Source organism: Vipera berus (genome assembly GCF_964194415.1).
Source record: "Vipera berus genome assembly, chromosome: 2".
NCBI classification, from domain to species: domain Eukaryota; kingdom Metazoa; phylum Chordata; class Lepidosauria; order Squamata; family Viperidae; genus Vipera; species Vipera berus.
Genome location: NC_138203.1, coordinates 108,186,977 through 108,209,771, shown reverse-complemented (window position 1 = coordinate 108,209,771; position 22,795 = coordinate 108,186,977). Strand labels below are relative to the sequence as shown.

General features: G+C 38.8%; 1 protein-coding gene across 4 annotated transcripts in view; it reads right to left on the bottom strand.

The window, feature by feature from the left end:
* SIDT1 (SID1 transmembrane family member 1) overlaps positions 1–22,795 on the bottom strand; it is a 70,627-nt gene that overhangs the window by 11,516 nt on the left and 36,316 nt on the right. For all 4 annotated transcript variants that reach the window (XM_081318151.1, XM_081318150.1, XM_081318153.1 and 1 more), the window contains 10 exons: positions 21,165–21,313; positions 19,510–19,583; positions 18,615–18,681; positions 16,822–16,895; positions 15,880–16,003; positions 14,760–14,877; positions 13,387–13,523; positions 11,747–11,852; positions 7,332–7,408; positions 3,396–3,442 (listed from right to left, as the gene is read on the bottom strand). In XM_081318151.1, the coding sequence (XP_081174277.1) occupies positions 3,396–3,442; positions 7,332–7,408; positions 11,747–11,852; positions 13,387–13,523; positions 14,760–14,877; positions 15,880–16,003; positions 16,822–16,895; positions 18,615–18,681; positions 19,510–19,583; positions 21,165–21,313 (973 nt within the window). The remainder of the gene's footprint in view (positions 1–3,395; positions 3,443–7,331; positions 7,409–11,746; positions 11,853–13,386; positions 13,524–14,759; positions 14,878–15,879; positions 16,004–16,821; positions 16,896–18,614; positions 18,682–19,509; positions 19,584–21,164; positions 21,314–22,795) is intronic.

Below are 22,795 nucleotides of genomic sequence, written 5' to 3'. Positions count from 1 at the left end.
GTATACACCTATGGCAATGTCATTTTCCCCCCTTTTATATTGACCCAAATACATTCAAGTTTATAGTTTTCATCATTGTTGTGCTCTATTTCTGTAGAGATAAAGTTATTTCTTATATATAGAGCAACTCCTCTTTTGTTTAGTCTGTTTCTTTTAAATACCGTATATACTTGAGTATAAGCCGACTCGAGTATAAGCCGAGACCCCCAATTTCACCCCCAAAAACTGGGAAAAGTTGTTGACTCGAGTATAAGCCGATCCGCCGTTCTGCATGCCTCGGAGGCTGGATCCGTGCTCTGCAAGCCTCTGCCGCCAGGCAGGTCTCCGTTTTGTTCTGGGACTAGTTCCCTAGCCTTTTGGAGCTTTTGGTGTTCGCCCATCAGCTGTCTACGGGGAGGCAACAAAGCTGCCTCTCTAGGCTTTGAGAAAAGGCCCCTTGCACAAAAGGCAGCTTCAGGACGAGCTTCCAAAAACCCTTTCCTTCCTTAACGCCCTCCCCACCTTCCCCCAGAAAGCCATATTTCTTTTTTTTTATTGAAATTTTTTATTGAAGTTACAATATTATCCCCTCCCCAACCCACCCCAGAACCCCTCCCCCTCCCCCATATTTCTTCAATAACAAAAACAAAAAAAGCTGGTTGGGATGTACTCGCTGATTTCCCCCCCCCCCTTTTTTTAGATGCTAAAACTAAACTCTCCCTCTGCCTTCCAACCAATATCCCTTTTTAAAATCTTACCTTGGCTCCAGATGGAAGAGTAGAGGAACTAAGCTAGTAAGGAGAGAATTTTTTTCTGCAACTTTTTACTCCTGAAGTAGTAGTAGTAGTAATAGTAGTAGTAGGAATAATAATAATAAATCCCTAAAAGTTGTGCCAGAAAATGGAGGACGCTGGGTCTTTGCAAGTTTTAGCTGTCTGTCAGACTGCCTGAAAAGGGTGGCCTTCAGGCAGCCAGGCGGACAGCTAAAGCTTGCAAAGACCCAGCGTCCTCCATTTTCTGGCATAACCTTCGGAGATTACTTTAAAAAAAAAAAAAACTTCAGAGGAAAAACAGCTGCAGAAACATTTTGTCTCCTTGCTGGCTTGGTTCATCTACTCTTCAGCCAGGAGGGAGTCCAAGGCCTAGAGAAGGAGAGCTTTGCAGCATCCCTATGGACAGCTGATGGGCAGACAGCTGATTAGCGGAGAAGGCTCTGAAAGTAGCACCAAAGCCTCGGCCGCGCACAAGTCCTCGGTAAGTTTTTTTGTTGACTGGAGTATAAGCCGAAGTGGAATTTTTCAGCCCAAAAAGTGGGCTGAAAAATTCGGCTTATACTCAAGTATATACGGTAATTTAAATCCCTCTAGCTGTGTGTTCCATTTGTGGGTTTCGTCCCACCATGTTTCCGTAATGGCAACAATATCATATCCGCCCTCATTTACCTGAATTTCTAGTTCACCCTGCTTACTGTTCATACTCTGCGCATTGGTGTGCAGACATTTGAGTCCTTTGAGTCAACACTTCTAACAAGTGTTGGAAATGTAATCAAAATCCAGATACAGTTAATCATATACGGTGGTCCTGCAAGTATGTGAAAACATCCTGAATAAATGTTATAATGATAATAGAGAAAATACTTAAGAAACAAATATTAATAAAACCTGAAGCTTTTCTTTTAGGTATTACGGATAAATCAATCTAAAAACAATTTTGGAACCCTGTTTCTTTACATGGTGACTACTGCAAGGATTGTGCTTGCTAAGCCGTGGAAAGGCGATGTCGACTGTTGAAGATTAGATTTTAAAATTGATTGAATTAGCAGAGATGATGAAATTAACTGCCTTGATTAGAGATAATGGACTAGACAGCTTTATAAGACACTGGAAGCCATTTGTGGACTTTTTACGTATTAAATACAATAACAGATGGTTAACAGAGGGATTTGAAGACTAGTATAATATTTGGGATAACGTGTTGACTGCTTTTCATTTTTTTTCTTTCACTTTTTATATAAGATGTTGGGTCGATTCGATTATTAGATAGAGATCTCATCTGAAATATTTGTTATATTTTTCTTGTTAAATGAGGATGAAAAACTTTATAACTTTCACTTTGCCTTCATTTGTAAGTTTATAACTATTTGCATGCAGGGGGAGGAGAATTTATCATGTTTTTTAAATTATTTTTTCCAGCATCCAGCTAGTTTGGAATTTTTTTTTATGTTTTAATGTTGGATGTTTGAGTTGTTCCCCCCCACCTTTTTGTACACATTTTTTCTTTTCTTTTTGTTGCTCTTACTGTTGGATGTATATTTTTGTTTTTTTCTGATTTGTATTTTATTCCCATAATAAATATATATATTTATAAATGATTTTGACCATGACTCCCATGCACTGTAGAAGTAAGTCTAAATCAAGCTTAAGTCAGAGTCACTATACTCATTCAAGCAGAGGCTGTTCCTGATTCTCTGCTGGGGATAGGAATGCCTTTAGGCTTGATTAAGACTTGCCCACAACTGTGCATAGTTGTGAACACATACTTACGCTGTGAAGGGGTTGATGGGTAAGTGTAGGTTGCAGATTGGGCTGAGGCACACACATCTCCCAAATCATAACTGGAGATGTGTGCCCTACATACTGACTGGTTGATCTAACTTCCTGTTGGGAGGCAGGCAAAAGGCAAGACACGTCGTTTGAGTACCCCTTATCCAGGATATTAATATTCACAAAAGTAGACTAGACTAGAATAGAGCTGGAAAGGACCTTGGAGGTCTCCTAGTCAAGCCCCCTGCTCAAGAAGGAGGATCTATACCATCACAGACAAGTGACTGTCTATCTAGCCTCTTTTAAAAATCTCCAATGATGGAGTGCCCACGATTCCTCGAGGCAAGCTGTTCCACTGGTTAATTGTCCTCATTGTCAGGAAGTTTCTCCTTAATTCCAGATTGCTTCTCTCTTTGATCATTTTCCAATCATTGTTTCTTGTTCTGCCCTCTGGTGCTTTGGTGAATAATGTGACCCCCTCTTCTTGGTATAAATATAAATGCAATAACAATGCAACCATCTCCAAACAACAGACACATATGCTCCCTGATGCAGAAATCTAAATCAAGCTTAAGGTGGGGGGATGAGGAAAAGAAGGAACTAGTTTGCATTCCAATAGTTTGCTAAACTAATTCCATAACAAAGTCTGATTCCTATGCTGCAATAATCACATTAGGAATTCTGGAATTTCCAGGGTGGGGAACAAGGAAAATGGGAAGAAATTGTTAAGTATCAGATAATTTGTCAACTTGAAAAAGTTTTAAAAATAGCAGGCAGCACTATTTCAGAGACAGAGCTTCTCCAACAGACACTTGTATCTCTTGATTGTACAAAATAAATCTACAAAAATATAAGCATACATTTGCTACTTACAAAGACCAATTAACCAGGTTCCCAACAACAAGCAAAATCATTCTGTCCTAGAGAAGAGAAAGAATAACCAAAAATGAACAACTGACAGGAATGCAGTCATCAAGTCACATCAACATTTTCCTGTTTTATTCCAATGCTTTCAACAGGAAATAATTAACAGCATACTTAAAAGTTATGCGGATGAAATGAAAAAAATCAAAATGGAAATGTATAGAGCTCAACTGGATGGTGAAGAGAAATTGCTGGGAAGACAAGAAAGAATGATTGGAACAGAAAGGCACTGAAGTGCAAGAAGCGGCCAGTGCAAGGAGGGAGGGGGAAGGGGGGACTCTTAAAGGAAAATTGTATTTTTAAAACTTTTCAATAAAAAAAAAAAAAAAGAAGCGGCCAATCAGAATGATTCCAAAGCACTTTTATTACATTGCTAATGAACTGACTGGAATAAGGAATAGCTCCAATGTTGTGATCAAGGATAAGAAGGCACCAACTGGCGGGACATTACCCTCCTCGGTGCCTAGAAAGACTCTGCATAATTCTCCTTAGGCAGCTGCAAAGTGCCATATACCAATGTCTGAAAGAAGAACAAGCTGGATTTTGCTGTGGAAGGTACTGCTGCGAACAAATCTTCACCTTATGAAAACAGTGCACTGAGTATTGACAACCACTGGGCATCAGCTTTATTGATTTTAAGAAAGCATTTAACTTTGTCCACTGAGAATCTCTATGGCAGATCCTACATTTATATGGTTTACTGGCAGACTTCATTACTATATTTAAGGATTTATACCAACTATCAAGCTGCTGCGTTATGGACTTCTTCGAAATTACTACTTAGACAAGACTGTATTCTATCACCACTCTTCTTCTTCATGGTCCTCGACTGTATTATGCAATTAAAATCCCACATTGGGAAAGGCATTCATTAGTTTGACCAAGTGTCAGGACCTACTTCAAGCCCACATCCTAAGAAAGCAGAACTCTTGGAAACAGTTTCTTCCAAGCAGGAACTTTTATTAAGAATAGGAGATAGCAGGCATAATAGACAGGATCTGAGGGATTCCCTTACAGATCGATATTTTAAACTGTCCCTAAGCAAACCCCACCCCACAGTTCATCCGGGCGGTTCAGACCGGCCAATCCCCAGGTGATAAGTCCATCATGAGAAAGGGAAGATAAAACCAATCCAGTTCTGTTTGCAGCATGATCATTCCACAGTTCTTCACACCTTTTGAGGATGGAGAAATAAACCAGATCCCGGAGGATTTGCCTAAAATTTTTGGGTAGTTCTAATTCTACTGTTAATGGGTTTATGATTCTTTTAATTGGAAAAGGTCCTATATATTTTGGTCCAAGTTTTTTACAGGGCTGTAGGGATTTTAGGTATTTTGTAGATAAATATACCATTTCTCCTACACTGAATGGTAAGAGTTCAACTCTCTTTTTGTCTGCTTGTGCTTTGTATGCTTCCTAGCTTTGTCTAAGGCTTTCCTAATGATTGGCCAGGTGTTTTGTAATTGTGCAATCCATTCTTTCAGCAATGGAATTTCCGGTTCGTTTGGGATTAGTTCTGGCATAGGGTTGAAACTTTGACCGGTGGCTATTTGAAAGGGAGTATAGCCTGTGCTTGAGTGGACTGCATTATTGTAAGCAACTTCTGCTAAAGGGAGTAGGTCTGTCCAATTTGTCTGCTGGAAATTAATAAAGCATCTTACGTATTGCTCAAGTACTGAGTTAGAATGTTCTGATTGGCTGTTCCCTTGAGGATGATGACTAGATGACAGTCCCTGAGTGGTTCCTAAGAGGGATAAAAATTCCTTCCAAAATTTTTACATAAATTGCACTCCCCTATCAGATATGAAGTGTTGGGGTGCCCCGTGCAGTCTGTAGATGTGCTGCATTAATAGTTTTGCTAAGGTTTTTGCGCTGGGAATCTTTTGGCAGGGGATAAAGTGCACTTGTTTGGAAAACAAGTCCGTAACTCCACAGATGACAGTGTTTCCGTTGCTTTCTGGTAATTCCACTATAAAATCCATGGATATTTCTTTCCAGGGGGCTGAGGGGTTCACCACTGGTTGTAACAGTCCGGGCGACTTCCCTTGCAACCTCTTAGCCATTGCGCATATTGGGCAGCTGGCCACGTAACTTTCTATATCCTTTTTCATGGACGGCCACCAAAATTGCCTTTCAATTAAATGTAATGTTTTTACAAATCCAAAATGCCCTGCTGATTTTGTATCATGGCATAGTTGCATGAAAATGACCCTCTGGGTAGATGGTATATATAACTTCTCTCCCACCCATGGCAGTCCATCCTTGATGGTGCACACGTGTCTATTCTTTTGAAACCACTCATCTGTTTCCAAAGTTTTCCAGAATTCAACTTTGGTTTGGCTACCCAGCTCTGGCTTTAATTTAGCTAGGGCTCTGGTGGTTACTGGTGCTGCCAGTTGTGTTTCAGGCATGAGTGGTTTAGAATCGGTGGCTCATGTGCTGTTATATTGGGGCATGCGAGATAGTGCATCTGCCAGGAAATTCCCCCCCCCCCCGGCAAGTGCTTGAGCATAAAATGGAATTGGTGAAAATGTTGGGACCAGCGGGCTTGCTTGGGAATGAGCTTCCTGAGTGTTTTTAAGGCTTCCAGGTTTTTGTGGTCTGTCCATACCTGAAAAGGGATTTTATTTCCTTTAAGGAAATGGTGCCACGTAATTAATGACCAGCGCACCCCATATGTCTCTTTTTCCCGCATGGCCCAGTGCTGTTCCGTTTCGATGAGTTTCTTAGACGTGTATGCACATGGTTGCAATACCCCTTCATTGTTTTCTTGTAATAGTACAGCCCCCACTGCCACATTGCTTGCGTCTGCCTGTATTACGAAAGGTTTATCCATGTCTGGGTGCCTCAGTACTGGTTCGGCAGAAAAGTCTCTTTAACCTCTCAAACACTACTTGGCATTCCATTGTCCATTTTGGTGGCTGGCTAGGTTTCACTGAGGATTCTCCCTTCATTTTTAGTAAGTTCGTGAGGTGCAGGGCTATTTGGGCAAATGAGGGGATGAATTGGCAGTAAGTTTGCGAAACTCAGGAAAATTTGCAACTGCTTCCTTGTGCAAGGTGGAGCCCATTCTAGTACTGTCCTGAGTTTCTCGGGGTCCATTTCTATGCCCTTTGGGGATATGTGATACCCCAGGTAGTCTATTCTTTCCTGGTGGATTTCGCATTTTGATAACTTCATATATAGGTGGGCAGCCTGCAATTTTTTTACGACCACTCTGACTAGGTTGATATGCTCCTCTTTAGATAAGGATGTCATCCAAATAAACCAGGACCCCCTTAAATAGGTGCTCCCTTAGCACTTCATTGATTAATTGCATAAATACTGTGGAGGACCCTTGTAGTCCGAACAGCAAAACTTTGAATTGGTAGCACCCCATTGGACAATTAAATGCGGTCTTCCATTCGTCCCCTTCCTTGATCCTAATGTGGTAGTACACTTCTCTAAGGTCTAGTTTGGTAAAAATCCTTCCTTTTGATAGGTGGGATAACATGTCCTTCATGAGGGGTAGAGGATACAGGTTACTTTCACTAATTGCATTCAGGGCGCAGTAATCCACGCACAAATGCAAAGTGCCATCCTTCTCCCTAAAGAGGACCGGGGCAGCCACTTTGGGTTTGGCAGGTTCAATAAATCCCCTTTCTAGGTTTTTATTTATGAATCTTTCCATCTCCTCCATCTCTTTAGGGCACATCTCTCCACCTCTCAAGGGGAATTCATCTGTAGTTTGTCTCGTCAAAGTATTTTCAAAAAATAGATTACTACTGCAATGTCAAATAAGACCATTGTGTTTATTTAAACCAATGTATATGTTTTCAAATGAAAAAGAAAAGCATTTTCATAATCCATCAAAGATAGCTTCCACGGACTGACGGAAGTACTTACCATGTACATGGGTCGGCTGCATTGTTGTATATAATCTGTGTACAATACTATAGCTATACGTCGAAAAATCCCAAGATCTATGGCAGAAAACAACAAAAGGATTTAAAATATGGCAATCAGCATTTGACTAAGATCATGTTGAAGCAAATATATAACCCGGGGCTGAGAAGCAAGAGTTGGCATAAAGTAGATTGGAATCTATTGAAAAATGTTTGATTTTCCGAAAAGTTACAACGGACCAGTTATTTTAACACTAGTGATAAAAATATGACTTTTTATACTATTATTAGGCAGCTGAAAACTGGTAAATATTGAGGTAATTAAGAATAGATTTTTATAGGAGTTGATTGTAATCTCAATTATGGATTGGTAACCACAGGCTATAAACCTAACATTCATTTACAGCTTCCAGAGCACTTCCAGAATATGTAGCCAAAAATTAGCAGCAAAAATACCAATTTTCAAGGAATATACCGTAGCTTTTCCAAATTTGTTTGCCATTGTATTTACTCATTTCACCCCTTAATCCTCTAAAAATTAGAAGTAGGTACTTCTAACTAACATTTCAGTCCCACCTAAAATTATCGTACTATCAGCTTGGTGTTTTACACTCTATGAGGCTGAAGAAACAGAAAAAGAAAGTTAATCCTACCCTTTCCTGTAAACTGTTCATTTCTCCTATAGTAGAGCAATAATTTCAATGTGACTTATCTCTTAAGATACATTTTGAGGCATGGACTGCTTTCTACCAGCTCTGGCTGATACATTAATGTTGACTCTTCTGGGACATAGATAACATGGAATATCTGGATACCGTACCACAATTCATGTAATGGAAAAATACAGTTTTATCAAAAACAGAGCTACTAGCCAGTATCTTGACCAAGACAGGGAGAATGGAAATATTTCAATAGCTCCCAACACATTTTTGAATGCAGATACTTGCTTTAATACTGTACTTAAAAGTTTCATGCACTAAAGACGTGTGTATCTGAAAGGCTATCTTTTCCTCTAAGAATCTTTGCTGCCATTACCCAAGTCTCAGAATAGATGTGCTGTGTCAGCTGTAGTGTCTTCACTATTTCATGCTCCAAGTTCCTAACTTCAACCTATTTTCTCAGGTCTTTCTAATGTTTAACTAGAGATATCATCCCTATCATTTTTAGCCCCTATAGAAGCATTTGATAAAAAGATATCTGCCAGTAATTTTGCTGAAAAGTGCCCACTTATACCATCTCCAACCACCAACATTCTTGAGAAATAATAGTTATGCCATCTGGTTTGTTTTACAATATCTATTCAGAAGGCACTGGGGATTCAGGTTATTGACTTTTCCATAAAAATCCAGAAAAATGAGCATATTTCTTAGTCTTGCTACCAAAGTCCTTTTTTGCTTAGTGAGAAGGGGGAAGGTTTAACCCCAAATGCTAGTTACCTGGATCAGAGACATCTGGCTCCAAGTGAAGCAGAAAAGAAAGGGGGAAAATGTTGTCAGAAGAATATACTAATAAAGCAAAGGAAGTAAGATAGCTAGGAGGTGTTCTCAAATGCTTGCTAATCAAAATGTGCACACATACACAATTATCAGCTCTATGCTCCCTGTGAAAAGCACTACTTGCTGAAAAAAAAACTGTTGCTTTCAACACACAACACAAATAAATAAATAAATATGTAATCCCTTAATGGGTCAATATTAGGTATAAAAAAGTGAACACGGATTCTTAGGTCTATTTCTCAACTTGGCTGGCATGAGAATCCTGGGAGTTAAAGTACATGCATCTTAAAGATTGAGAAACAAATGTAACCCATTGGAGGGGAAAAAATCAGTAAGAGTAAAGCTCATTCTCATATATTGTCTAGTTGAATGCATTGGCTTTCTGAACTTATAACCTGTTAATAATTAGAGGTAGTAGACATAGAGATAGTTAAAAATTCTATGCTTTTCCTGTCAAAAAGACTTACTCTGCATGTCTCTAAATTACAGGCTTTCTATTGGTTAGACAGATATTCTCAAGGCTTTCACCTTTTTCCTCCTTCATTTCTGACTCTAACCTGTGCACTTACTTGGCTCACTTTCTCTTCATAATGGACCTCCAGGCTTTTAGTAGTTAGCTATTAAACAGTCACTATGCCAGAAACTACATCAGCAATAGGGATACCATGCAGGAAGGTAAATGCATCAAGAAAGTTAAGACTAGATGGAGTCAAGATAATAGAAAGATACTTAAAGAGTACTGCAGATTGAAAATTAATTTTACCTACGGACAGTAATTCCAGACTAGCAGCTCAGATGGAGATATAAAGGAAGGAAAATCTATCCAAAAACTTGTTTTACTATGTGGAAAGCTGGATTAGCAAAAAGCAGTTAATAGTTGTTCTCTCAATCACAGAATATGTATCTGCTTCTGTAACATTTTATCTCAATACGTATGTGTATCTGCAGCACTACTTTGCCAAAAAACTAATATTGGACTTTGAGACAGATAAGCTGAATTATAGTTGAGGACAACCAAAATTGCATTTTGATTTCCAAAACAAAAAAGCTACCTCATGTACAAAGCACAATGATGCCAAGTACCATCACGTACAAGATGCATTCCACTATGGCTTGTTGAGGACAAGTATTAACCCATAGGGGAGACAGCAGTTAACATACTCACCAAGTCATGGTCAAGAGATCAGTTTAAAGGCTTTTGTGAGGCAGTGGGAATGATTAACTGGTGCAATGGCCATTGTGAAGGGGATGCATACACCAGCTTTCTGTGCCTATAAATGTACTGACCTCCAGGACAACAGATGTAGACCTAGTTAGCAGAAAGACTGCATTTCTTTCTGCTTTTTTAATCCCAAAAGCTTTTTTTTTAACTTAGCATGTCTTATGTAACATACATCTTATTTACTAGGCTGATATTCTCAAGGTTTTTATCACTTTCTTCCTCTCAGTTCATCTACATTTTTCTTCTAATTCTGAACTAAGCCATTCAGTAGCTGATTGAAAGACAGCACATTATATGGACTTAAGTAATTTGGGGTCCCAACAACCTACGATATGCAGATGATACCACTCTAATGGCAGAAAGTGAAGAAATTGGAAAAGGAGTCCGGCAAGGCTGTATACTGTCGCCCTGCCTACTGAACTTATATGCAGAGCACATCATGAGAAAGGCAGGGCTAGATGAATCAAAAGTTGGAATTAGGACTGCCAGGAGAAATATCAACAACCTAAGATATGCAGATGATACCACTCTAATGGCAGAAAGTGAAGAGGAACTAAAGAGCCTCTTGTTGCGAGTGAAGAAGGAGAGTGCAAAACTTGGGTTGAAACTAAACATTAAGAAAACCAAGATCATGGCATCTGGCCCTCTCAATTCCTGGCAAGTAGATGGGGAAGAAATGGAGGTAGTGACAGATTTTATTTTCCTGGGCTCCAAGATCACCGCAGATGGGGACTGTAGCCAAGAAATTAAAAGACGCTTGCTGCTTGGGAGGAAAGCCATGGCAAATCTAGACAACACACTAAAAAGCAGAGACATCACCCTGTCAAAAAAAGTGCGTATAGTCAAGGCCATGGTCTTCCCAGTTGCAATGTATGGCTGTGAAAGTTGGACCATAAGAAAGGCTGAGCGCCAAAGAATTGAGGCCTTTGAACTATGGTGCTGGAGAAGACTCCTGCGAGTCCCTTGGACTGCAAGGCGATCAAACCGGTCAGTCCTAGAGGAGATCAACCCTGACTGCTCTTTAGAAGGCCAGATCCTGAAGTTGAAACTCAAATACTCTGGCCACCTAATGAGAAGGAAGGACTCACTGGAGAAGAGCCTAATGCTGGGAAAGGTTGAGGGCAATAGAAGAAGGGGACGACAGAGAATGAGGTGGCTGGATGGAGTCACTGAAGCAGTAGGCGTGAGCTTAAATGGACTCCAGAAGATGGTAGAGGACAGGAAGGCCTGGAGGAACGTTGTCCATAGGGTCACGATGGGTCGGACACGACTTTGCAACTACCGGTAACAACAAATCACTAAATAAAGCTAATCTATTTTTCTTTCATGTAAGCAGCAGTCTTCAGAATAATTTCTTTTTAAAGAGTTTTTTTAATTAACTAAATAAAGAAAAAAATACTACATATACTCATGGATAAGCCCATCCAGAGGTAAGCTGGCCCTCAGTTTTCATGTTTTAATTTTCCTAGTTTACCTGTCAGCAGCACATATTCATTTTATTTTGGTTCAAACTTCAAGGGTTTGCTTCTTCATTGATTGCTTCTTCATTGATTGTGTTATCTTTGAGACTACACACACACACACACACACAGACACACATATATACTCCAGCAGACTTTCCAAAATATAAAACCACTTTTTCTGTCCAACAGAAAAATAATTGGATTTTAATTAGACTTACTTTCAAGTGAAACTTACCTATCTTAAAACGACCCATGTAGTAAATTTGGGTGCTAAGACCAAGAGAGGCCACAACATGGATGATGGAGAAGAGGACCCAAAACCACACATTTTTCCCAAAAACCTTGGAAAGAATAAATAAACAGTTATCCCCAAGGCATACTATATCCTGCCTTTCAAATAAAAAATAAATCCTTTATCCTGAGCTTTTTTCTAACTTAAACTAAGTTTGGTGATCAGAAAGGTGTAGTGAGATACACCAATAAATAAATAATGTAATCAATAAAATCTAATAGTAATTTAATAATGTAGCTATAGAGATGGGAAAAGATAATTATCTGATTTATATTTTAATGTGATCATACTCAAATTGCATTTTCAAAAATCTAAATACAGACTAAATATAGACAGCTTTTGATTATTAAGGCAACATGTTGTACTGATTTTTATTAGTGTAATATTGAGTTTATTATTACAGTTTATTATTTTTACTTTTTTAACTGTTTTTACTTATTGCTTTGATAATTTCATTAAATCAGGCACCGAACCTGGATTCTGAGAAAAGGACACTCTCTAGGCTGTGAAATACTTTCTACAAGAACTTCTGGCATTGTTATTTAATAGTTCTGTCTTTCATTTTATATAATTTATCAAATTTAGGGACTGCCCATCTTACTATTTAAGTGACTCTGCGCAATTTGTAGATAAAAAGCCATAAAATCATGTAAAGTCAGAATTCTTTAACTGATGCGTCTATAACATATCCTGTCTATCTGACCAGGTGGGAAGGTCGATGTAATTGGGACAAGCTGATCTCTCAGGTAACTTGGTCCCATGCCATAAAGGTTTTTAAAGGGGATAACCAACACCTTAAATTGGACCCAGAAGCAAACTGGCATCCAATGAAGTTCATTCAGCTACTGAAGTTACATGAACAATCCTTGGGGAGCCTAGAACTGTTCGTCCAGCCACATTCTGTACCAGCTGCAGCTTCTGGATATTCTTTAAGGATAGCCCCAAATTTTCAAAGGTAAAGGTAAAGGTTTCCCCTGTCTAGATGTGTCTGACTCTAGGGGATAGTGCTCATCTCTGATTCTTAGTCAAGGGAGCCAGGGTTGTCCAAAAACACCTGGTCCATGGTCATGTGGCTAACATGACTATAGACAGAAGCACAAAGAACGCTGTTACCTTCCCACCAATGTGGTACCTTATTTATGTACTTGCATTTGCATGCTTTCAAATTGCCAAGAGGGCAGGACCAGTGGTGGGATTCAGCCAGTTCGCACTTGTTTGGCAGAACCGGTAGCTAATTTTTTATTGCCCAGGCCCAGAATGGACTTCCAGAAGGGGCATCCACACAGAGAACCGGGTGTTCACATATTTGAATCCCACTATTGGGCAGGACCTGGAGCAAGCAACAGGTATGCACCCTGTTGTGCAGTGCTTGGGTCTCAGACCCAGAGCTCAGTGTCTTTAACTGCTGAGCCATCACTTGAGCACCGACAGCTGATGATTTTTTGCTATTTGGCATCAGTGGAATTTAAGTTTAAGTTCATGAGAATCCACAGAAGTTTTTTATGATTTTTTCCCCAGAAGTTCTGCCTTCCTTGCCCATGACTCTATGTACAATAGCACCAATGCATAAAACACAATCCTACCACTCCAAGTACAGCAAGGCAAATAACCACTGCAAAGGATGCATAGGCTGAGTAAGCACTGGCGTTGATGTCGGGGTGGCGAGTCTGATATAGTTTTAGCATACACAATCCTGCAATCATATACATGAAAGAGGTGTCTGCCAAAAGAAGAGAAAACAGAACAGTTCTTACACTTCTGGTAACATTAAAGAGATAACTACTACTCTAGACCAACTATTTACTGTTGTTGTAGAAGGCTGAGATTGCTAGAATCAGGCCAGATAATGAAATAAAACTCATTCTCCAGATTGCAATGTTAATTTCAGAGCAAGACTTCTAAGCCCTTTTGACTGTGGCATCAAAAGCCAACAGAAGACCATGGGAACTAATGCCCAAAGGTATGGGGAACTAATTTTTCAAACCAAGAGCCAGCAGAGCAACCTCAAGATCTCTTAGTTGTAGTAGAAGACTGAGTACTAAATAAAAACACATTTTGTTTTTGTATATTTATAATTGTTTTTGTAGAATTGGTAAGAACACAATTATATGTTTCTTACTCAATTAGTCTGTTAAAATCAATTTTAGCAATTTTAAAAGACAGGTAATGACCAGACCCACCAACAGTTAGTTATGGTCTAGTTCTGGAGTTCTGCTGGTTCAACACATGTACACACACAACACATACACATCATATGACTGCATTTGGGCGCTTAGCAACCAGCTCATCTTTACTGCCAGTTGCAGCATATCATGACTTACATCAGTTGTTTGCTGTTTTTTGGGCTTTTTGGTCAGTTTGTGGCAGAAAGCACCCCTAGGAATACACTGGTTCGCTTAACAACCACAATGTTCACTTAATGACTGACACATTTACTTAATGATTGAGGTATTTGCTTAAAGACCTCCATAAAAAAGTTGTAAAATCAGGTCTGGTCACATGGGTGCCTTGACTTATGACCATCATGATTTATGATGGAATTCTGGTCTCCATTAGGGTTGTAAGTTGAGGATTACATGTATAAAGATCCCACTCCTCTCTTTCCCCAGAAGAAAATTACCTACATGAGTTGTGTTTGCACAATATATAAATGTAAAATAGAGAGGGCTTGTGTGTGTTACAGTCTGTTCTGTGAATGCAGTCACTTATTCAACATGTCAACTGAGTATCTCTTGTGATACCAGTTCTCAGAAAAAACAACAAGAGAAAAGCTGTTTTTTCAGGCTCAGGGCATGCAAACCTAACCCAGGGATGAAATGTTAGAAACTGACTCCCTCCTGCTTGCTTAACTGTTTTGCTTTACTCTTTCTAAAATCTTTAAATGCCACTAAACCCAGCCTGCTCAAAAGGCCAGAAGACTTTGACAGATCTTTACTGTAGAAAGCCCTCCACTTACCAAACTGGAAATTAGTGTAGTTTGGACAGACATGGTAGCAAGCACTGAGGACGCCTTCCATCATTAAAGCAACACCCATGGCATAGAAGAGGCCAAAATGCTTAGGGATCCCATATTCCTTGAAGATAAGATAGAGGAATAACCAAGCACTAAATTATCATTCTGTTTTTTTCATTCAGAATAGGTAAAGCAGTTAATTAAATGAATAGATAAAACAATTAAAGCCCAATTAACAGTAGCTAAAATTATTAGCAAAGAACTGAAGAAGGTGGACCACACTTTACCATATAAATGTTACCACTTGATGTGGTCTTTTACTTCCATGTGAAAAATATGAAAGGTGAATTGCCTTGTTAAAATAAATTTACTGTTTGACTGTTGATATTTTTATTCGAATATGCATTTTTGTAAAGATTTTCTTGATTTTGCCCTTGAATTCTCCTATATAAAGCAAAATTATGAACATGTCATTTATCCTTAAGAACATCTTTCAGATTTGCTACATTTTCAGGTTTGTCCTTTATATTTTCTAAGAAAATATGGTCAGTGTACTTCTTGCATTCTTGCTTACCTCCTCCCATGCTCCCCCTCCCTCACACCTCACTGTAGTCATCCCCTCCCCCTACATATTCAGCCTCTCTTTCCTCTCTGGGGTTTGTTTGCAACTCTCAGCCTTGCCTCCCCCCCCCGCCCCAAATTCTCGCTAGCTGTCTTCATGCTCAGCCTTTTCCCCACACAAACTGTCTAGAGGGCTGAACAGTTTGAAGGCAAGTGAAGTGCAGAGAAAGCCAATCAGAAATCTCCTCCTGAGAGAAAAGAACTTAGGGAAAATAATTCTGAGTGAGATGCTCCTAGAGGAAAGTTAAACATCTTCCCCACCACAAATGCAAGTCTTTTAAATTAAGCTGCTTGGTATTAAAACAAAGGCTTCGTAAAATAATCATGAGATGTGCAGTCTGCCCAGAGGCATAGCTCCGTGAAGGAAAGAGAACAGAAAGGGTCCTTTCCTTTAGCAAAATCCTTAGCTTCACTGGCATTGTAAGAACCAGAAAGATAGAGGCACTTTATACTAGTGTCCACAATGCCATATTTTTACCCAGCAAGAAGGCAGAGAGTATACCGTTGCACAGATGTCTTTCATTTGCAAGGAACGTCGATGGAGAAGGTCTCTGCACAACACAATCAACAGGAAAAGGACACCCAGCAGCATGTGGCCAATGTTGCTGAGGATGTTGTTGAAAGCACTGCAGAAAAGCAAAAAAGCCATATAATATTTTTGTCTCTGGAACTGAGCATATAAAAATAATTGTAAGGGAATACAGCTATATAAAAAAGTATTTTTTCTGTTTATTTCCAAGAGTCATCTTAATCCTATGTGCAAAGCTGTCTTTTGCAAGGGTGTGGAGATGGCACTGATAACACTAGCTTTGCTTGGCTAACATTGTGAGGAAAATGAAATAATCTGTCACCCCAGAATTGCAGTCCCAAGTGCAGCCATTTGAAATATTTTTCATGATTAGAGCTGGGGGAAGAAATATAGTTGTCCTCTGTTCTGATTTCCAGTATTTTCCCCAAAAGATTACTATCTGGGATACCTTGGGGGAATGGAACTCAGTTCTATTCTTGCCATCTGTGACTGCTACCAGTCCTGGAAATTTTGCCCTTACCTATGCATGTAACTGTGCATGTAACTTGCCTTTACTTATATGTGTCAAATTACTTTGATTCAAATTAAAAAATAGTAAAGTCAGAACTTCCTTTTGCTTGGCTTTTGGTTTTGACAGCATTCCTTTTATGGGATTTTATTCTTTTATTAAATGATATTATTAGTCTGCAACCAATACTGCTGCAGTAATGGATTCTGGACTGAGCGGAGTTGGACTAGAGATGCATTCCAATCCTGGTATTCTACAAATCTATGAAAATTAAACTTCATGCAAAAAATTATATTCATTGCAAACCACTTACCCCACAGAAAATATCCATCCCCATTTCCCAAATACACAGAAAGAAACTCAAATTAAAACCCAAGCCACAAATTGGGAATGATCCTCATGCACACCTCAGGACTCCTAGTGGATGAGCACAAAGGAAGTTATAATAGCAGATATCCTGATTTCCAGTCACATTCACCACCTAAAAAGTGGGAGGGGGAAAAAAACAACCCAGCATAAAGTTTTGCTTGTATTCATTGCAACATGTCAGCAAAGACGGTCAACAGCCAAGAGAGGAAAAACAAGCAATATTTGGTATATCTGAATTGCATTCCAAGCAGCAGAGCCACTACTTTTAGTTCTCCACAGATATTCCAGTTGTATTTGGTGTACTGGATGTACTTCAACCATAGTCCCATGGTTTCTTATGTTTCTTTCAAATAAGTGCAACATAACCAACAGGTACTGAAGGGTATACATTGCTATTATGTAGAAACAGAAGATTTCTGTAGAACGTTATGTGATAGATTAGATTACAAATTATTTTCACAATTAGCAGCCAAAAATCTGTAAGATACAAACAAAAGTGTTGGGGAAACAATCTTTGTTGTCCAGTGTTATTTGCTGCTCCATCTTAGTTTTTTTTCTTTCAGCACTGCAATGTATTTTCATTTCCTATGCACATCCATTCTATTTTTTCATGAAGAAACATAAATATGGAACAGACACTATAGGTCTTAACTGGGGAATTAGCTCCATTCGTTTCTCTTCCTTCTATTATCTACATATAGGGAATATTCATTTGGAGCCACAATGCTCTCCACTACTCTGTGTCCTTTCCATCTAGAAAAAGGAGATGCATGGTTGGTTTCTTTCCCCTCTCCGCCCTCCTTTTATGTCTCTATCAGGCTTCAATTAGAAAGCTTTAATAGTAGGGGAAGCAGAGGCAGAAGGAATTTGCTGGGAGAAATTGGAACTCAGGCTAGGAGGAAGCCAAGCATCACACGTCAAATTGCTGATATTTTCCAGTTCCAGAGGCCCTAGCAAGGAGATCATATGGAAGACATGGGTCAGGTGCAAGTAACCGGAAATGACATGATGAGCTGATAGATAGAGATCTTGTCAGACTAAAGCACATACTGCATAACCACTAGAAAAATACTGTGAAGTTTTAGGGAGGGTCACCATTTGGCCTCTTCCTCCTCACAGGGACTCATGGCTATGCAGCCGTTTCACTCCTCCCTCAACTGAAAATCAGATTCCCCCACAGGTACAGTGTAATCACCCTCTTCTAAAATCACAGGGCTGGTTGTGACCTTGGAATCTCCTAGTCTAACCCTCTGCTATACTTTCAACCCCTGTAACAATAAGTAAGAAGCAGAAACTCTCCATAATAGGGCCCTCTGCTAGGATTTTCCTGACTGTTGGGGATCAAACAGAAATTGGTTACCAAGAAATCTGATGATGGTTGCTTAACTTTGTTAGAGTGTCTTTTACATTAAACCTGGATTAATAAAGGAGAAAGGAGCATTGCAGATTTGATCATCAGTAGTATTACAGCTTTCAATTCATTTTGTTTTGATACTTCATTTTTGTTAATAGGTCAAACAAAAGACAGATTTTATAATCGCTAAAATAAACAGACTAAAGTAAAATGCTCTTGAGGTAATAGGCATTCACACGCAGGCCTGGATGAACTGTGCCTGCCCTTTGTTATCTCCTTTTAGTGCGGTTTGTCTAAGAGTGAGATGACCGCTCTTAGCAGTACCTGGCATCACTATAAAAGCTAAAAAGTAAATAATTGGAACTGAATCTAAAAACAGTTTGCAAAGCAATAGGGCTTGGGGGGAGGAGGAGTAAAAAGTAGGAAAAGATATTAGCCTGGAGGCTTAATTTGTGCTGAGAAGGCACAGGAACTCACCGTTTGGTATGTGATCACCAACTGGATCACTGGTAAGGCATAGAAAACAGCAATTGTGATGATGTTCCTACAGAATACAATGCATTGTATTTAAATGTGTATGTTTCCATTGAAGGTTAATAAATGGTCTCATTAGAGTAAATAAAGCAAAAATTAATTTCTTAAACTGAACATAGAGTTAACATGACTCCAAATGCCAAGCTGATCCAGAATTTAAGATGAGCCCCTTCAGCGATAGGAAAAGGGTGCAGAAAAAGATAGATACATAAAAACACAATTTTTTAAAAAAAAAACCACCCACGTTTCTATAGCTGTTAATCATTTTACATTGTTTGCAATAGTGGCAAATATCTGTAGCTCTGTGTAGGATCAGGGTGAAGGTTCATTCTCCAAGCTTGTGGGTTTATTTCCAAATGTTTCATTACCAGGCTAGATAACATCTTCAGCAGAGTTTAGGGGATGTCAGTGTCAGTGTTCTTCTGTTTATAAGGGCTTCAATAAAATAGTGTTTCAATCATTCCTGACCAGGCCTTAAGGGATAACATTCATATTGAGGTGCTGCATTAGCTGCCACTAGATTTCTGGTTACTATGCAGAGTGCTGTGGTCATTGTCTCTAAAGTGCAGGTCCCGGTTATCTCAGTATAAAGTCTGCCTATTCTGGGCACTCACCCTAGAAACAATTAACAATGAAAGCTACTTCTCTTTTAGATTCATCAGTGCAAAATTCTGAAATTTTGTACCAGGAAATTCATGTTTAACCAGTTTGAGACTGGTGTTATACTCTTATTTCACCAAGAAAATCACCTGTAAGGATTCTGTTTAAATTATGAGAAGAGAAAGAAAGATGAGTTCAGTATAAAAAAATGAGTTCCGTTAATTTGTTAGTAACTTACCAGAAATAAATTTTATACTTTTTGCTGACAATTCTCCGATCCTTTCTGGATAGGTCTGACAGATAAAGGAACATCTAAAAAGAAAGAGGACAAGATCTTCACAGTTCTTTAAAAGGATTAAAATACAATCTAGCTTTTCAGATCAGGAATGTCATTTCAACCTGTCAAGGCAAGTATACGAAACCAAATATATTCCATTAAAGTAAGAAGCCCAGAAGCCCAGAAGAAGCGCCGATCAGCTAGAATGTTGCAGCATCTCCAGGGTCTTGTGATTTACATTTAGATGCTTGGCAACTGATTCATATTTATGATGGTCACAGCATCCCAAGGTCATGTGAAGTGACCAAAACCTGCTGCAACTACCCAGCAGATGGGGGGGAATAAAAACCAAACACCCCCCACCCCACCCCCACTGCCAATCCTCAACAGAAATGCTCACAACAATGAAAACCTCGGACAGGAGGAAGAGCTCTGCCGGGAGGGCAGGCAGGTATCTTGCTTGGCTGTGGCTTAGGGGGCACTTTTTCAGTGCCATTGTAACTTCAAACAGTCACTAAGCAAACTGTTGTAAGTTGAGGACTACCTGTACTTCATCTTTTTTTTCCCTTTTTTTTTTGGTCATCAAGTTTTTGACACCTTGCTAGGCGACTGGTGGTACTTGGTTGTTGCCATATCCTAAAAGTGGTACAATGGGTGAAAAGATTGAAAAGCCCTGACCTAAACCTTGAACCTCCTGTCCGATACTACTGTTTGCGTAAAACACAACCGTCTGAACTACCCTATATCCTAAAACTATAGTTAAGATATTTTTATTTAGGTTATAACACTGTATAACAAGATTTTGGGAGCAATTAACAATAAAATGTGAAAATGTAGGGCCAATTTGGTGTACTGCTTATGGTGCTGGCCTAAAAACCAGCAGACTGTGAGCTCTAATCCTGCCTTAGGCAGGAAAGCTGGCTGGATGACCTTGATAGAAGGATGAAGGCATATTAGGTATATTCACTGTCTTGAGTTACTTATAGAATAATAAAGGTGGAATTAAAAAAAACTAATAAAAATGATAAATACAATGAAAATAAAATAAGCAATACTATTCAATGCTAATTATAAATAACAAATGAGAACCTGATTAATTAAACCTTCTTTGGGAGCCAGACATTTATACCTGAGAAGCTTTCTTTCAACAAATCTTTTTGCAGGAATACTCTGATCAAAAGTTATACGCTGTGGTTTCTTTATGGTTTGATTAAAAGTGTGTCAATTTCTGAGCAAATTTTCTCAGTAGAGAATAGCCTATTCTACAAAAGTCATAATCACACTGTTTCCTCACATACATCTGAGCTAAATATACTGTTCAAAAAAATAAAGGGAACACTTAAACAACACAATGTACCGTATTTAATAGTAGGATGTCTTATCTTGTGTTCCCTTTATTTTTTTGAGCAGTATATTTACAATCCATCATGTTTCAGAATATTTTATTCTTTGAACATAAAGAATAATCTATACAATAATGTGTAGATATGTTCCCGATGCAAACAAAGTTTTAGATCTTAGATTGTTGCACTTCAAATGATAACTGCAATAATGTAGAGAAAGGATACCTAAAAATAATTCCTTACAAAAATGCAAACACCATTTGCAAGAGATACCTTAGTGCGGATTACGTTCTTGTTGCTTTCAATTTCAGGCATAGTGTCAAAATCACTCTCCTCTTCCACTGAGCTGTCTGTATCACTGCCACAAGGAGGCCTACGATCTAGATTTGATAATTCTTGACCTCCACTGGAGTTTGATTCATCTGAAAGTGAAAATTGTGGTACAAAATTTGGTTGCTTTGTTTATTTTTATGTGAGTCATGTACACAACATTATAGTAGTGTTGAAAGTCTTTCTCATAAGACATGAATAGTGAATATTGGTCTTTTTAATACTGCCAAACAACAACAAATGCAAGCAGGCAAGGAGTATCATGTCTCTTCAATGTCTTTACTGCCCCATCAGATCATATCTTCATATCTTCATAATTTAAACTTCCATCTACATTTCTGCTTTTTACATGGGTATGAATTCTGCCCGTGTCTCCATTTTCTGCTTCATCCCTTTGCCCAGAAATAATAATTTGTATGAGAACTTTCTTTTTCCTCATAAGAAGTAATATTTTTAACAATTAGCTTACTTATTTATATCTTGGAGATAAATTTTAATTAATAAAAATTTAAATTTCAGTAAGGCAAATGCCAAAGGCCAGTTGTAGCACATAATATCATGTCATACAGAAAGCAGGCAGGGATGAGTTTTCACTCTAACCATGGATTGGAACACTGATGGTGTTGAAGTATTCCTTTTATATAGGAAAAGAGAAGGAGAGAAAATGGACAAAAACTGCAGAGAACTTTTCACCTAGTAAAAGGCATTTTTCTGCTTTTGAGAAGATGTCGCCAACCAGAAACAGTGATGACAGCCCCAAATGGGCAAGAATTGTTAAGGAAAGGTGAAAAAAGAGAAAGGTGAGAAAAGAGTAAGGAAAGGAAAGAAATCTGAGTTATATTTAAGAGGAACAGAACTTGTTGAGGTTGAGTTCTTAGATGGAATTTCTCTTTGATAAGTTTCCGTTACATCTTGTCTTGCCCTCAGGTGCTTTGGAGAATAGGTTGACTCCCCTCTTCTTTGTGGCAGCCTCTCAAATATTGGAAGACTGCTATCATGTTACCCTTAGTCTTTTTCTCTTTGTTAGACAAGACATACTCAGATCCTGCAAATGTTCATCATATGTTGCTCTTCTCTGCACTCTTTCTAGAGTCTCAACATCTTTTTTGTATCATGGTGACCAGACCTGGATGTAGTATTCCAAGTATGGTTTTAACAGTGCAGTATATACTGGTACTAATATTCTGCATGATACTTCATGTGCTCTTGATACTATTCCTCTATTGATGCAGTTTAGGACTATATTAACTTTTTTGGCAGCTGCAGCATACCTCTATTGCTATCTCTGTCTCTGTCTCTATGTAGATAGATAGATAGATAGATAGATAGATAGATAGATAGATAGATAGATAGATAGAGACAGACAGACAGACAGACAGACAGACAGACAGATGTGTTCATGCAGACATTTCATTACCAAATTAGGTAATATCATCAGAGCTACTGCTGCTGAAAATCTTGTCTTTGTTATATACAGCATGCACCACAGCTCTTCCCATTTTACATGATTCTGAGACTAACAATTCTTTCCAGCTGTGAAAAGCTGACTGCCTCCATATTAGACAAAAAGTGTA